The sequence below is a fragment of the Oryctolagus cuniculus genome, chromosome 17 (genome assembly GCF_964237555.1).
Source record: "Oryctolagus cuniculus chromosome 17, mOryCun1.1, whole genome shotgun sequence".
Lineage (NCBI taxonomy): Eukaryota > Metazoa > Chordata > Mammalia > Lagomorpha > Leporidae > Oryctolagus > Oryctolagus cuniculus.
This window is the reverse complement of record NC_091448.1, coordinates 21,321,649-21,339,168: the sequence shown is the minus strand read 5'-3', so window position 1 is coordinate 21,339,168 and position 17,520 is coordinate 21,321,649. Positions and strand designations below refer to the sequence as shown.

The following is a 17,520-nucleotide window of genomic DNA, read 5'->3' as shown; positions in this document are numbered from 1 at the left end:
CCTGATGGAACTGAACAATGTGAAGAGTAGATTGCCACGGATACAGATAACCTGCTGCAGCCTTCAATCAGTCTTTTCTAGGGGATCAGACTTGGAAACAAGCAAAGTTTCAATTCGTCAGAGAACAAATTCAACAGAATCTGAACTCTCGTGGCAAGTCCCAGCCTAAGCACAGGGGCAGGAAAAAGCTCCAGGTGCAACAACTATCCAGACCCACCTCCAGCCCATGGGAGCTTCCCATGACCAGATACAATCACATGAGAGGAAATTATGCTAATGATGACCCCTGCCTTTCTCATTCCAGGAAAGGTTCTGAAATAGTACACCCAATTAAGAAAAAGACTAGAACACTAATTTTCAGAAACTCCAAAATGATAATTGAACAATTTCTGTCTTAACAGTGCCTCAGTGACTATGAAAACAACAAAAAACAAGGAAAAGCACTGCTCATTGGCCCAAACACTGGAGGCCCGGGGTATAAAAGGCCCAGAGCAGACAGCACCATCATATCCTGGGAAACTCACCTGTGAAGAAAAGCCCACCCTCCCCGCCAACACCATGACCAACTCCTGCTGCTCCCCCTGCTGCCCGCCCCCCTGCTACAGCACCACCCACTGCAGGACCACCTGCTGGAAGCCAGCCTGCGTGTCCAGCTGCTGCAGCAGCGCCCCCTGCTGCCAGCCCAGCTGCTGCCAGCCCAGCTGCTGCCGCCCCACGTGCTGCCAGACCAGCTGCTGCAGGACCACCTTCCAGCCCAGCTGTGTGACCAGCTGCCGCCGCACCCCCTGCTGCCAGCCCAGCTGCTGCGTGGCCAGCTGCTGCCAGCCCAGCTGCTGCCAGTCCTGCTGCCGCCCCAGCTGCTGCAGCGACCCCTGCGGCCAGTCCGGCAGCTGCACGCCCGTCTACTGCACCAGAACCTGCTACCACCCCACGTGCGTCTGCCTGCCCAGCTGCTGCCAGCCCTGCTGCCGCCCGTCCTGCTGTGAGCCCAGCTGCTGCCGGCCCTCCTGCTGCTGAGCAGATCCTCAGAAGACCATGGTCATCACACGGCACCGACTCACCATTTGAGAAACAAATTCATTTCCTGCTTTTCTGACCACCAACACGCTCTCACTGAAATTTGTTACTCCCCTGTGTATTTCAAATCTTGTGAATCAGCTCCATGGGGGCGCTAATTACCTCATCCTGATTCTCTTCTTCCCATGGCATCTTCCTGTAGACTCAGTTTGGAGTTCGGGTCTCAGCTGAGTTTTCAGTCGAGATCTTCACTCATAGATTTCTGTAACTGATCTACAGTCTTCACAATCATGCTTACTTTCTCAAGGTACTTGTGTTTCTTGTATCCTGCCTTCTTTCCATCATCACTTTGTGTGACCTCCTGAGGAACAGAGCTTCTTACCTGTGTATTTCTTAATAAATTCAAAAGCATCTTTCATCCCAGATTCTGTTTTTGTTTCATTGTATGGTACTTCCTGATATAGAACCTTAAATGCATATTGCATACTATTCATATATACATTAGCCGTTTGGAACCTCCTAATAGCCCACCAGGAATGACTGCCAGCATTTTTTTTTTTTCAGATAAAAACATTTCCTTGTACAATGTCATGTAGCTATGAATGGATAGACTAGATCCAGGATTGAGTCTTTTGTGCCTGCTCAAAGGCACTTACATCTCAAACCAAGGAGAGAGTCCTCTGTCGCCATGCCCTTGCCCGGCTGTGATTGCCATCGTTCCTCACCTGTGGTTCTTAGCACAGACACAACCATGTGACGCTCCGGTGAATTTCCTGAATTTCAGATATAATTCTCCAGACATCCTACTTCTTTGATAATTATATCTCACTGAACAGTAACTCTTTTCTCTGCCATCTTGTTTACTGCCATGAGGAGTCCAAAAGACCCAGGTGACAGCTATAACTTGATTATATCCCACGATAGAGATATTCCTTTCCGGGGTGGACATTTGACCTGGTCATGAAGGTGGCATTCGGGATGCCTGCATTCAATATCCCATTGCCTGGGTTGGAGCCCTGGCTCCTTTCCAGATTCCAGCTTCCTGCTAGGGCGCACTCTGGGAGGGGCAGGTTGAGCAGTTGGAACCCTACTGATCGTGTGGTGACCCAGATTGAGTTCCTGGCTGCTGACTTTGGCCTCGCCCAGCCCTGGCTATTTCAGCTTTATGATAGAATGAGCCATTGGATGAAAGATCTCTCTCTCTCTCTCTCTCTCTCTCTCTCTCTCTCTCTCCATATAAATAAATAAAGATAAAGAAAACATTTTAAAAGGAAAAGTAATGTCCCTTTCATGGGAACAGAGCTTCAACCCAGTAGAGCCTGCTGCCATGGGGGTGGAATCTGCAATGTGTCACTCCTACTCCTGCCCACTGATTTCTGAACTCATGCATACCACCTACTGTGGATATGTGTGGGACCTACTATGTGAATCACAGAATGGCCATTGGACCAGGCTATATAACACATCCAGATGACAATCTGTCAACCCTGCAGCCACCTCTAAGTTGACCCCTTTAATGTACATCAAACAGGTTACTCCAACTGTGTCAGGTGACTCATTTCTAGATCTTGCAATCTATGTTAGGGGACAAGTGGATACCATGGCTTCTCCTAACTTGAGGAGGCAAAGTTATGTGAAAACATGAATCAAGTCCAGGAAGGATGAATGCCGCCTTTCCCAGTGGTGTAGCCTGGGGTAGTCGCCCTGCTCCGTGTGGGTTGGTTCATGTCCGTGGGGGATGCCACCCTGGTGAGCTGCCGACAAACCGCACATCCAGCCAAGCAGCCCAGGCGAGAGGGAGCCAGTGCCAGGAATCTGCAGTCAAGCAGAGAGGCGGGATCTGAACGCAGGCACTCTGATAATGGGACGTGGGCTTCCTAATCAGACTCAATCCCCCGACCCAACACCATGCCGCATCATCCATTCAGCGTTGCAGGAAGCCAACCCTGCCACTCTCCACAGATGTACTGTTGCTTCTCATTAATGCTTTGATCTGAAGGTGGATAATTTATACATTTGAGTATAACTTGTGTTCAATCAAAGATACAAAGGTAAACAAAAGAGGAAAAATCCCAGACTATGGAAGGAGAAAGGAAGCTGAAGCTATTCCTTATCAGAAATAAAGATGATTAATCAGATTTTTTTCTCAGATACCCCTTAAAAATATGAGACTTGTGGTTTCTTGGAGAGGGTGTCTGCCGGCACACTGACCAGCCCAGGAAAGGGAAGGGGAAAGGAAAAAAGCAAAACACTTGCAAATTAATCCACGTAGCATGGAAGCTGGGAAGAGAGAAGTATTCACAAAGAAAGACAAAGCAATGTATGTGCGAAACTACTCACGCAGTAATAAGTATTTTTTTTTCTATTGTCCCCAAACACACAGCCAGTGTTCAGAACAAGAATTGAGGACCCTCTGGTGTGACCATGGCTTCCACGTTGTCTTTTCCTTCTGCAACAAAGCACTGTGGTTGGTGATCACGTCAGAGATGTGCCGTGTCTCAGTGAGCTTAGTATGGAGCGTGCATGGTGCAAAATGGAAGCATCCGTGCAAAACTGGCACAGAGAAGTCTTCAGGAATAATGGCCAGTAGTCTGCTGGTTCCTGGAAGCACCACCACCAAATTGGAATCGGATAATTTAAGAATATTTACTTGGAACCTAACAATAAATATGCAGTAAACAAAGGCAATGACTAAGGCTTTGGGGAATGTGCAGGAATGAGCATTTTAAAATGCACACAGCCCAAAGGGACATGGGCACATCCAGCAGAGCCATGAGCAGGAAGCCACGTTAGAGATCAGGGGAGAATGGCTGTGATTGATTTTATTTTACTTGAAGATTCATTATTTATTTGAAAGACAAGAGAGAAGGAGGGAAAATGAGGGGAGGAGAGAGAGAGGGGAGAGAGAGATTTTCCATTCACTGGTTCACATCCCAAATGCCCACAATAGTCAGGGCTGCACCAGGCAGAAGCCAGCAGCCAGGAACTCCACCTGGGTCTCCCACATGGGTGGCAAGGGCCTGAGCACTTGGGTCGCCCTCTGCTGCTCTCACAGGCACATCAGCAGGGAGTTGGATCGGAAGTGAAGCAGCCAGAACTCAACCTGGTGCTCATATGGGATGCCTGTGTCATAGGTGGTGCCTTTACCTACTGTGCCACATTGCAAATGTGATTTTACAGGAAGGGCTGTCAGGAGACAAGGCATCTAAGGCAGGAGGGACTATGACAACGTGAAGAAGGACCAGAACAGACAGGTGCTCCCAAAACCTTTCACTTGAGCAGAGGTGTCCCAAAACAGAACAGGCCGCCTGCAGGCAGGAAGTGGTATCTGTTAGCTAAATGACACTTGGCAGATATCAGATATTGTGTTGTGGATTTTCCTCCCCAGTGAGTGACCTGTAACAGGGTGCCCTAATGGCATCTTGCGTCACCAAATCTCTGCCTCTGTCTTGCTCAACCAGCACCACTGACTAACTGCTAATACTACCGTCATTCACTGAAGCCTACAAGTACTCAAAGAATATTTTTATAAGATTTATTTTATTTGTTTCAAAGGCAGAATTACAGAGAGAGAGAGAGAGGGAGAGAGAGAGAGATCTCCCACCTGCTAGTTCACTCCCCAAATGGCTTCAACAGCCAGGGCTACATCAGACCAAAGCCAGACCGGGAGCCAAGAGCTTCTCCCAGGTCTCCCACAAGTGCAAGGGCCCAAGCACTTGGGCCGTCTTCCTCTGCTTTCCCAGGTGTATTAGCAGGGAGCTGGATCAAAAGTAGAACAGCTGAGACCTGAGTCAATACCCAAAGGGGATGCCAGTGTCACCAGAAGAAATAATATTTTTTAAAAATACAGATTGTGGACCAGCATCTTGCAGACTCAAAAATCCTATCTTTTTTGCCTCAAAAAAGATGAACTCCTTTGGGGACATAACATGTATTCATCCCATAAAACAAATATGCCTACTTATTAATCACAATATCAAGTGTCATAAGTGAATTTCTCATACTCTTCTTAATAAATTATTTTTCTATGCACAAATACTAAAAGGAAGCCAAATAATAGCAAGGAGTTTATTTTCTTTCTCTTTTTTTAAAAGATGTATTTATTTATTTGAAAAGCAGGGCTACAGAGAGGCAGAGAGAGAGAGAGAGAGAGAGAGAGAGAGAAGTCTTCCGTCCACTGGTTCACTTCCCAAACGGCCACAACAGCCAGAGCTGAGCTGACCTGAAGCCAGGAGCCAGGAGCTTCTTCCAGGTATCACACGCGGGTGCAGGGGCCCAAGGACTTGGGCCATCTTCTGCTCTCCCAGGCCATAGCAGAATGCTGGATCGAAAGTGGAGCAGCTGGGACTTGAACTGGAACCCATATGGGATGGCAGCACCACTGGTGGCAGCTTTACCAGCTATGCCACAGGACCAGCCCGAAGAGGTTATTTTCTAAGCAAATAATCAGAAGTTAGAACAATAGGATGTTCAGCGTAATCCCACACATTCATGTCAAAATCATGCCTTGCCTACGGGACAGGAAGACTCCAGGTTCCAGTGTCCCTCTTTGCTACGTGGGGCTTGGCAGGGCACTGCCAACCTTTGCACCTGTGCCTCTCCTTGATCTAAACTTCTGGGGTTAACCACCCAGCTCTCATTGAAGAAGCACACTTCCATTCTTCAAAAACCTCAGTCAGGCAAGAGTAAATCAGCCTTGAAGTTACTCTGTGTCTCAGCCCATTCTCTGTTGCTGTAACAGAATACCTGAGACTGGGTGGTTTATAAAGGGAACGGTTTGGCCGGCTCATGATCCTGGTGGCCTGTCACCATGGCAGAGGAATGGAAAGGGAAGCAGTCATGCGCAAAGGACTGCACGGCAAGAGGGGACGCAGGAGCCCAAGCCAAGAAACCCTTGCTGGTTTATAACAACCTGCTCTCGTGGGAACTAATGCAGTCCCCCAAGACCTGGCCCACTCCCTAGAGACAGATGACTCCATCATGAGCACGGAACCCAGGACCTGATTACTTCCCAGTAGGCCTGAGCATTGGAAGGCTTCTTCTTGGAGAGTTCATTGTGGCGCCGTGGGTCAGCCATGCCTGGGATGCCCTCGTCCCTTACGCAGTGCCGGTTGGGATCCCGATTGCTCTGCTTTCCATCCAGCTTCCTGCTGATACCTCCTGGGAGGCAGCAGAGGGTGGTTCAGGTGCTTGGGCCCTGCCATCCACGTAGAAGACCCTCACAGAGTTCTGGACTCCTGGCTTCCACCTGTCCCAGCCCTGATGACTGTGGGCATTTGGGATGTGCACCAGTGGATGAAGCGCTCTCTCACTCTCTCGCGCTCTCTCTCTCTCTGATTCTCTGTGCGTATCTATATCTCTCTGTCCTTCTGCCTTACAAGTAGATGAAAATCGTAAATGAATAATCAAACATTCGGATACAATTCCCTCCACCTTCACCCGGCCACGCTGGGAACAAGCTTCCAGCACATGGATCATTGGGAACCACGCCCCATCCAAACTAAAGCAAAGTGTTTTTGCATAGTTTTGCTCTATTGGGGCCATGAGCTATTTCAGTGTGTCTGTTGAAAAGAGAACTATTGCCCTCCATGTGCTAGCATGTTTAGTGTATTTCATGGAGCATAAAATCACCTTCAGAAATATCAATACAGGAAGTCACATCAGGGCCAACCTGGGTCACAGGACAGTGGGGAATCCACACATATCGAGAGCTGAGTGCTTTTTTAGAAAAGATAAAGGAAGTTGAATGAGAACAGCAGGTTAAATTTGCAGGATGCAATATATCCTAAACAAGATACAAAGAAATCAAGCATGGTTCCACATACATATGATCAGAACCACATTGGAACATTAATTAATGCTTTTAATCATATTAACTGAAAAAGATCTACAATAATAATGACATTTCAATGCATAATAACATACATGTTGTAAATTTCAGCATGCTTTCAAAACAGAATGTAAGTGAATATATATCTCTGAAGATATTAAATAGGAAAACCCTAGCTCCTATGATGAAAAGTTACTAGAAAAAGAAAGAATCATGTCTAATTGTGAAACACCCTGTTGTATTGAGAATATATAAAGATGTCCACACCATCCTGTTGTGCTCAGGTCGTACCAGAGGAAAACACTGCTGTAAAATAAATGAAGCTATTATGATTTATACATGAAATGACATGGCTGTGCGTGTGGAAGTTCCTTAAAGAAATCCTATTTACAACAATGTATTAGAAATAACCATGGAGTCAATAAAAATTAATATACATGAATGATTTTTTTCATATACCAGTTAAAAATTAAGTACTTTAATTACAATACACTTGTAACATAAATAAATAAAATGCCTGGGGGGAAATCTAATGAAAGATGAGCAAGACTTTTATGGAGAACAGAATAAAAATTGATGAGCAATTCTACTCCCTGATAGAATTTAGCAAACAGAAATGGTTATATATGTTTACCAAAATACCTCTACCAAAATGTTCAGAGGAGAACCATTTTTAATAGTTCAACAGCGTCAAGCTAGAAACAACCTTTGTGTATATTAGCAGTAGAGTGAAAAAATCAATTGTGTCACTGGCACCGCGGCTCACTAGGCTAATCCTCCGCCTTGCGGCGCCGGCACACCGGGTTCTAGTCCCGGTCAGGGTGCCGGATTCTGTCCCGGTTGCCCCTCTTCCAGGTCAGCTCTCTGCTGTGGCCAGGAAGTGCAGTGGAGGATGGCCCAAGTATTTGGGCCCTGCACCCCATGGGAGACCAGGATAAGCACCTGGCTCCTGCCATCAGATCGGCGCGGTGCGCCGGCCACAGCAGCCATTGGAGGGTGAACCAACGGCAAAAGGAAGACCTTTCTCTCTGTCTCTTTCTCTCACTGTCCACTCTGCCTGTCAAAAAAATAAAAAGAAAAAAAATCAAGTGCATCATATTCATTCAGTGGAGGATTATATAGCAGTGGGAATGAATGAACTACAGGATTAATATCTCAAAATCATGTGAAGATAAAGTAGCCAGTTCAGCTCCATGGTGTTTCAACTATCTAATGTTTAAAAGCAATCAAAACAGAACAACAGCATTGCAAATCAATAGACTGATTATCTGCATTAGAAGATGAGTGAAGGGTTATGATTTGAAAGGATTAGGACCTGATTTGATTTGTAATTATCCAGCAGGTCAGGAGTTAATAATTTGAGGGCTTTAGGGGCCAGGAGGGTGGAAGGAATAAGTGGAGTTTGGATTAAAAAGTAATGGAAGCTGCACACCATTCACTAAGAGTGAACTAACAGTGCACTAACTGTGACAAATGCACTAATGGGAGACGTCAGTAATGGGGAGGTGGGTGAGGGGAGTGTGGGAACTCTTTGTGCATGACCTCGCAATTTTTATTTTATAAATTTAAATCTATTCCTAAATAAAATTTATCCTTACAAATAAGATTAAAGTGAGTGAGTATCTCAAAAGAAACTGGAACATTTAGAAATCCCAGATGCCTCAAGGGTCATCTCCTCTAAACTAATTCTTTCATTAAAAGGGAGCGAAGAAAGACTATGAGAGACACAGCCATGGGAGACACAGGTTAAGGCTACAGCTACCTGGAGGAAGCCCCAAGCCTCCCCAGCTGTGTCAGGCCATGTGCCGCAACGGATGAAGCCCCTCAACTAGGGGGACTACTGGTCCCTAGAAGGAGGCTTGACTACACCCCAGTGGGTGCCTCTGCTCTGCCACCGCTGTGGTTCCTCATGGCCATGTGCAACACAGAGTGCCAAACATGCTCTCCCCAGGTTGTTCAGAGACAGGTGCCTGGGCTAGCCTTGTGGGAGAGCAGAGTGGAATCCAGGTGCTCCGTGTGTCACTGAGCCCTTCCCTGCCCACACAGCCAAAGGAGTAAGGGAGGCAGCGAGAGCTCCCTAACCCTCGCAGGCCAGCAGAACCACCACGTGCCCAGACGATGATCAAAGCAGGAACAATGCTGATGATGAGGCCACCTTCCTTTCATCTAAAAGGAAGTTTCTATGACTTATTCTCAATTAAGAGACAAATTAAACACTTACTTTCAAAAGGGCCATAACATCCAGAGAGCAACTTCCTCCTTAACAATACCAATCTGATCAAGGAAAATTAATGTAAACAACAACAAGGGCAAATGCTGCTCATTGGCCCCTGCTTCGGAGGTCCAGGGTATAAAAGGCCCAGAGCACACAGCACCATCATATTCTGGGAAACTCACCTGTGAAGTAAGCCCACCCTCCCCACCAACACCATGACCAACTCCTGCTGCTCCCCCTGCTGCCCGCCCCCCTGCTACAGCACCACCCACTGCAGGACCACCTGCTGGAAGCCAGCCTGCGTGTCCAGCTGCTGCAGCAGCGCCCCCTGCTGCCAGCCCAGCTGCTGCCGCCCCACGTGCTGCCAGACCAGCTGCTGCAGGACCAGCTGCTGCAGGACCACCTTCCAGCCCAGCTGTGTGACCAGCTGCCGCCGCACCCCCTGCTGCCAGCCCAGCTGCTGCGTGGCCAGCTGCTGCCAGCCCAGCTGCTGCCAGTCCTGCTGCCGCCCCAGCTGCTGCAGCGACCCCTGCGGCCAGTCCGGCAGCTGCACGCCCGTCTACTGTACCAGAACCTGCTACCACCCCACGTGCGTCTGCCTGCCCAGCTGCTGCCAGCCCTGCTGCCGCCCGTCCTGCTGTGAGTCCAGCTGCTGCCGGCCCTCCTGCTGCCCGTCATGCTGATCCATCTCTGAAGAAGCATCCTCATCACACAAGAACCTTCTCCCAACTAAATTCACCCTTCAGGGACAAATTCACCTCCAAACTTTGCTGAACCCCAGCATGCTCTGACCGAAGTTTCTGTTACTAGTCTGTTTGTCTAAACCTGATAAATTAGCTTGAGGGTGTGCACAGTGCTCCTCCTGATCCCCTTGTTAGGCCCTGTGGTCCAAGCAGCACCTGTGCAAGTCCTCAGTTTGGACTTAGGATCTCCGTATGCACTCTTGGGTCAAGATCTTCCCTCTCTTCCTCTACGTAACTTGGCAAAACAAAGCCTTGCGCTCTCCACGTAGATTTCTGTAACTGAGCAATGCTTTCATAAGCATGTTTAATTTTCCTGCGTACACCTGTTTCCTGTATGCTGACTTTTTCTTTTGATCATCACTTTGAGTCATCGCCTTGTAGAAGGGGTTCTTACCTAAATGTTCTTTGAATAAATTCTGAGCAACTATTCATCCCGGACTGTGTTTTGTTGGAAGGCGTGGAAATCCTGCCATGGGATTTGCATGCATAGTGCACACTACATGCGTCATCCATCCTGAGCCCACAAATCGCTACCACACTTCTCAGATGAGAAAATTTCATTGTGTGATCCCTGTAGCCACTGATGGGCAGACTGAGTGAAGACTCCGTCTTCTCTGCCTGCACAAGGCTGACATTTCTATCTCACGAGAAATAGCGCGATGTTAGGACTCGGCTCCAGGAGACAGCACTGGAGTTTAACAATGGAAGGAATAATCCTTGAACACGCAGGTAACATTTCCATTCCAACGTTCTCGGAGCAGCGTCCCACACGCTGGTGAGCGGCAGCTACCTGTTAGGACAGCAGGGGCTGCCGTCCACAGCTCTTGTGAATGCGGGGATCCTTGTGTCAGCCTCTGAGCAGCCACTCATACACTTCATCTGCATCAGGAAGTTCTGAGAGTCTATGTATCCGAGAGAGAGAGACAGACAGACAGACAGAGAGAGAGAGAGAAGCTGATCTAATGGATTTGTTCTTGGTATCATGTAAATCAGAGCCCCTTCCACGGCTGTCTCTTGAGTTCCCCACTGGTAGAGTGAAAAGGAATCCAGCAATTCCCTGTAAGCACAAACTGGAAGGTATGCCGCGCTAAGGGAATTTGTCCCCTGGTCACCTGTTGTTAAGAAAATTAAGCGGTGACAAAGTCGGGATTCTGTAAGTATGCCATGGGCACTTGAGACTTTGAACACCCCGCTGTCTGAGCCACGTGGCCTTCTGGGTTTGTGCGGCAAACAGGGAGCACCTGAAGGGACAGACGCTGTGTGCCGAAGACTGTCGGGAAGGAGAGAGGTAGAGGAACCCGTCCACTCACAGGAGTCGTGAGAGACAGAGGACGGGTGCTTCTGAGTGGGGATGACTCAGCCTGACAGCTTGGCACCTGGGTCACTCCTTGGAATCTTCTACCAGGCTGGGGGTGGCCAACGTTGGACAGTACCAACGTCCAGGACCGACGCCAACTTCCGAGCCTGTCCCCGGGTGCTCTGAAAATGCTGCCTCGGGGCGTGACCTGTTGACCGCTGGTACTTAGTGGATGCTGGAGTCCATAAGACATGGAACAACAAGTTCTCTGATCAGCCACAGTTACACAAAATAATTGTAAGGTGTGCAAATCTAAAGCAGACTGACTATGATTTAAAACACTTTGACATACACTTAAAAATTGCTAAGAGGGTGGATCTTTAGTGCTTACACCACAAAAAAAAAAAAAAAGAAGAAGTGTCGCTCCCCCTCTTCGTGGAGGAACGACACAGGACCCTGCGCTGTTCTTTCGTCTGCTCGGCCCTCCCCGGGTTTGCTGCTGGTTCTTCCCGGGTTGGCTACTATCCCTTCCACCTCCGTGGAAGGGCAGTTCCCCCTGGCCACATTCCCCACTTCCGCAGGGGAGCGGCACACCGCCGGCCGGCTTTCTCGGGGGCTGCACAGGTGTTCCTTCAGATGTTCCCCGTGCATGCCGTCTCTCTCCTCCTTTATAGTCCTCCTCCGCCAATCCCAACTCGGCTGCCCACACGCCGAGTACGCTGCTCTCCAATCAGGAGCAAGTCCTACAGTTTATTGGTTGAACTGGAGGCAGCTGTGTAAAAGCTGTTTTCTTCTCTCCCAGCGCCATATTGTGGGAGAGCAGATGCATAGAATAAGTCTTAATTCCAGTAACTCAGTCTAGTCCGAATTGCTCCCCACAAAGAAGAAAATTGTAACTATGTGAGCTGATGGACATGTTGATAAACTCACTGTGGTGGCTGTCTCCCAATGACTACATACATTACAATAATACCTTGGACACCTTAAATATATACAATCTTTATTTGTCAATCACACCTCCATAAAACTAGGGCAGAAATAACTTCGTTGATCTAGTTTATTTTTTTTTTTTTTGGACAGGTAGAGTTATAGACAGTGAGAGAGAGAGAGACAGAGAGAAAGGTCTTCCTTCTGTTGGTTCCATCCCTAAATGGCCACCACGGCTGGCACTGCACCAATCCGAAGCCAGGAGCCAAGAGCTTCCTCCTGGTCTCCCATGTGGGTGCAGGGCCCAAGCACTTGGGCCATCCTCCACTGCCCTCCTGGGCCACAGTAGAGAGCTGGCCTGGAAGAGGGGCAACTGGGACTAGAACCCGGTGATCATACCGGGATGCTGTTGCCGCAGGCGGAGGACTAACCAAGTGAGCCATGGCGCCAGCTCCATCTAGGTTATTATAATAAATTTATTTTTACCTTAAACATTAAAATTAGCTTAGGAATTGGGAAAAAAGAATGTCACAGATTGCCTATGATTGAACAGATATTGACTCAATTCTTTATATACATTATATACATTATCTTTATCTTATCTTACATATATTATCTATTATTTTTTGAGGAAGCTTTCAGAGTGGGTATTCATGTCTCCATTTTAAAGATAAAGACATGGAGGCTGAGGGCGCCATCGTGATGTCAGAGCTTGGCTTCTCGCAGAGCAGACACTGAGAAAAAGGCTCCAGTGAGGATAGTGTGTTGGAAAATCACACCGGTAGGTGATGGGGGCAGGGGATGAGACAAAGCAGGCTATGCTATTGAGACCGTAGTAAGACTGACTAAGGCTGAACCCTGAGGGAAAGACATTAGAAATGACGACGACACACACTTTAGAACCACCCAGCTGCAGGAAAGAGGGAGCTAGAGTCCTTAGAAGTCTCTGCCCCGACTGGCGCTGCAGCTCACTAGGCTAATCCTCCACCTAGCAGCGCCGGCACACCGGGTTCTAGTCCCAGCCGGGGCTCCGGATTCTGTCCCGGTTGCCCCTCTTCCAGGCCAGCTCTCTGCTGTGGCCAGGGAGTGCAGTGGAGGATGGCCCAAGTGCTTGGACCCTGCACCCCATGAGAGACCAGGATAAGTACCTGGCTCCTGCCTTCGGATCAGCGCGGTGCGCCGGCCACAGCGCGCTGGCCGCGGCGGCCATTGGAGGGTGAACCAACGGCAAAGGAAGACCTTTCTCTCTGTCTCTCTCTCTCACTGTCCACTCTGCCTGTCAAAAAATAAATAAATAAATAAATAAATAAATAAATAAAAAGAAGTCTCTGCCCAGAATCTCTGGTTGATTGTTTTGTTCCATGTGGCACAAGCATCATGACTTTCTGCAGTCACAACCAAACAGCCACCAGGCACTCAAGTGCAGATTCTGACAGACGGAGATCGGTCCGAGCACAGTGAATTAAGATGTAGTAAGGGTGGGGGTCATGCAAACTTAATCTGCCAACACCATTGGCTCCACTCCAATCCCATCTTGCTTCTTTGATGAGATGACCATGAATGTTAGGAGGAGGGAGAAGAGGAGGAGAGTATGGAGGGGGGAAGAAGAGAGAGAGAGAGAGAGAACAGAGTTGAGAGGGAAGGCCTTATAAATGAAGGGCAGTGGAGCAAGCTGCAGCTACTGTTCATGTGAGAAAGTGAAACTGAGGCCCATCACCCCCCTTTACCACCAGCTGCATGCTCCCCCTCAGTGGCCAGCACTTCCACTGGCCTGGACAATTGTCTGATGGGCTAACCTAGGTGTCTTTCTGCTTGCTGGGTCTGGGTCTCCGGTTACTGAGTCACTCATTGTCCTAGGATGGCTGCTGCTATGCCTACTCACTTGTGGTTCCTCCTGGGCAGGCACACACTATAAGATACACCAGACCGTGTATGGTTGAATTGTGTCCCCCCAGCTTCACATTCAGCTGGGTCTTTGAAGATGCAGTGAGGTAAGACAAGGTGATGCTGGGGTAGGTTGAGCACCTAGTCCATTACGACTGGTGTCTGTGATCAAAAGGGGAAAGAAATCTGGACCCCCATGTTTGGAGAGAAGGAAGCCAACGTAAGAGGCACAAGGAGACAGCCGTCTACAAAGCAAGGAGCGAGGCCTGAAGCAGACAGCACCCTTCGGTCCTCGGATGGAAACAGCCTTGCTAACACAGTAGCTGCAGACCGGCAGCCTCCAGGGATACCACACGGGAGCCACGTGGCTGTGGCAGCACTAATCAACTACACAACCAGGCAATCTCCTGAGTTCTGGATCCACGCTCTCTGCACGCTACTGCTTCGTGGTAATTAGCCCAGGAAGTGGTAGCGCCTCCTCGTCGGGCTGCTCAGAGGTGACAGGTGTTACCTCTGATTACTTCCTGTGGCACAAATGCCACTCTCCTGGAAACAAATCTTCAAGCCAGTAGGTGTAAAACATTTAGAGGGGACAGCAAATACCCACTTTCATAACTGGAGGTAAACCATCCTTGTATTTAATGACACCTCGAGCATTTAAGCCAAAATCCATGGTCTTGCCTTAGAACTGCAAAACGCCAGGATTACATTCCTCCCCTGAGCAGTGCCTGGCTGGGCACCACCAACCATCACGTCTGTCCGTCTTCCAGATCTAAGCTTATGTGGTTGACCATCCCAGTTCTCCTTAAGAAATGCACATTTATCCAAACCCCACAACTGAACAGAGCACCTTCTGCTAATCCCGAAGCACTTCCTTCTCCTTAAGTTCCCTGTGCATAAACTGGCTCTGCTCCTATTTACGCCAAGTGTCATACACGCCTAATGGTATTTTTAAATAACTCGGATTTTCTTCTCTAATCTCCTCCAAAGCCTGCACGTGAACCTCACCCAAGTAAGTCTGTCTTTTAAAAAGTCGCACGGGAGGCTGGTACAGTGGTACAGCAGGATTAACTGCAGCTTGCGGTGCCAGCGTCTCATATCAGAGCGCCAGGTTGCTGCTCTGCTTCCAATCCAGCTCCCGGCTAATGCACTGGGAAAGTAACAGAAGATGCCTCAAGTACTTGGACGCCACCACAAACATGAGAGACCCAGAGAGAGTTCCAGGCTCCTGGCTCAGGCTGGGTCCAACTATTGAGACCATTTGGTGAGTGAACCAGCATATGGAAGATGTCTCTATATGTCTCTCTCTCTTTCTCTCTCTCTCTCTCTCTCTCTCTCTCATGTTGTTTTCTAAATAAATAGTACAATAAATCTTTAAAAAATTTTACTTATAAAGTTCCATGGCCGGCGCCGTGGCTCACTAGGCTAATCCTCCGCCTAGCGGCGCTGGCACACCGGGTTCCAGTCCCGGTCGGGGCGCCGGATTCTGTCCCGGTTGCCCCTCTTCCAGGCCAGCCCTCTGCTGTGGCCAGGGAGTGCAGTGGAGGATGGCCCAAGTGCTTGGGCCCTGCACCCCATGGGAGACCAGAATAAGTACCTGGCTCCTGCCATTGGATCAGCGCGGTGCTCCGGCCACAGTGCGCCGGCCGCGGCGGCCATTGGAGGGTGAACCCTCCAATGGCAAAGGAAGACCTTTCTCTCTGTCTCTCTCTCTCACTGTCCACTCTGCCTGTCAAAAAAAAAAAAATTCCATAACTGCCGTACCCTATTTGTTTGTTGACTGCTTGCAATCTAGTATCACCATGCTGTTACGTGATTCACATATCATGCACAGCCACCCCCAGGTCCTCTTCAGTGAGGTTAGCTGAAACTTTCACATCTTGCAAGTTAAATTCCTCTTCCAATAGTCTGAGCTGAGAATTAAAGCAAGTTCTTACCTGTGTCCTCTGGAACAATACAATATTGTCATGGAAATGTGCAAACATCTGTTTCAGCAAATTGCTCTGGGTTTTCCTGTCTTTGTCCAAGGTAGAAAATCACAAGCTTGGCAGTTTGGCTGCAAGTTTCCTCTTGGGATTCCCTGACATGTGACTGTCAGAGAGGGACCCACCGGGTCTCCTACTGCAGCTGCTGAAAAAGACCAGCTGCTCCAGTCCACACCCCACATTAGCATTGCTACTGCATTCATAAGGCGTGGACATACCTTCCCATACACCAACAGCGGGAGGCTGATGGAGCTCAAAATTGGGTCAGGGGTAATGGAAATCTTACCATAGTTAGAATTCATGTTATTCAGAGAAGGTGGAGAAAATACAGTAAGAACAGGAGAATAAATTTATGGGATGCATTGACAGCATGGATCCTCACCAAGATATAAGCAAGCCACATCCAGCACCACGTATCTATGTATAATAACCACACTGAATTATTTTCAGAAATGAAACATTTGAACATTAATCAATGTTTTAGGGGCTAGCGTGATGGTGCAGTAGGTTAATCCTCCGTCTGCGGCACCAGCATCCCATATGGGCGTCAGTTCTAGTCTCAGCTGCTCCTCTTCCAATCCAGCTCTCTGCTATGGCCTAGGAAAGCAGTAGAAGATGGCTCAAGTGCTTGGGCTCCTGCACCCACATGGGAGACCAGGAAGAAGCACCTGGTTCCTGGCTTCAGATTGGCGCCGCTCCGGCCGTTGCAGTCATTTGGGGAGTAAACCAACGGACGGAAAATCTTTTTCTCTGTCTCTCCCTCTCACTGTCTGTAACTCTACCTCTCAAATAAATAAATAAAATATTTTAAAAAATCAATGTTTTAAAATCACATTTACAGAAAGAGCTAGAATATCATAGCCTATTTCCTAACCTGATGACAGTGACATGGATGGACTTCCATTGTGATATTCCATCAAGCTGGAAATTAATAATTTGCAACCTTTTCAGATGAATAGAAGATCTATAAAAACATTACGAGCAGATTAGGCCTAGAGAATAAGTCACATTTCCTCTCAACAAACCCAAGTCTGCTACAGAAAGCGAGGAAGGAAGGAAGGGAAACAGAGATAGAGGCAGGGAGGAGGGGGCCAGTGAGAGAGGAAGGGAGAAAAGGAGGGAGACAGAGGGAGGGACAGAGATGTGCAGGTGCAGGGCTAAGGCTGTTGCTGGCTGTGAGAATCAGGACTTCAGTCTGCAGATCTGAGGTTTGCCTGGAGCAGCATCACCACATCACAGAAAGCCACCTGTGCTCATCCTGGCAAACACTTTCATCCTTGGAAAGTCAGGAAAAATGACACGCATTAAACAACTGATACCCATTAGTCGTCAGACACTACATCTACGAACTTCCACTCACCAGCTTTGGCTCTGCTCCATCACACAGATGCACAGGACCAAGCATCCTCCTCCCAGGATCTACAGAGACAGACGCCTGGGCTCATCTTGAATCAGGCTTTGGTAGTGAGCAGACGTGGACTCACACATTCACCTGACAACTGTGGTCACAGCTGCAGCATGCCCCTTCCCAGAGACCCTCCCACAAAAACAAGCTGCAGAGGGACAGCTGCCCTGACCCTCCCACCAGAGCAAGAACTGTCACATGACCCACACTGGTCAAA

The 17,520-nt window shown here is 48.5% G+C and overlaps 2 protein-coding genes across 2 annotated transcripts; both read left to right on the top strand.

The window, feature by feature from the left end:
• The first annotated feature begins 399 nt into the window (after positions 1 to 399).
• LOC138843225 (keratin-associated protein 9-4-like) lies at positions 400 to 1,126 on the top strand. The gene has a single exon (XM_070060716.1). The coding sequence runs from the start codon at positions 415 to 417 to the stop codon at positions 1,015 to 1,017; it is 603 nt and encodes a 200-aa protein (XP_069916817.1). The 5' UTR covers positions 400 to 414; the 3' UTR covers positions 1,018 to 1,126.
• Positions 1,127 to 9,210: 8,084 nt separating this feature from the next.
• LOC138846086 (keratin-associated protein 9-2-like) lies at positions 9,211 to 10,234 on the top strand. The gene has a single exon (XM_070060723.1). It carries the CDS (start codon positions 9,278 to 9,280, stop codon positions 9,743 to 9,745), a length of 468 nt encoding a protein of 155 aa, XP_069916824.1. The 5' UTR covers positions 9,211 to 9,277; the 3' UTR covers positions 9,746 to 10,234.
• Positions 10,235 to 17,520: the final 7,286 nt, after the last annotated feature.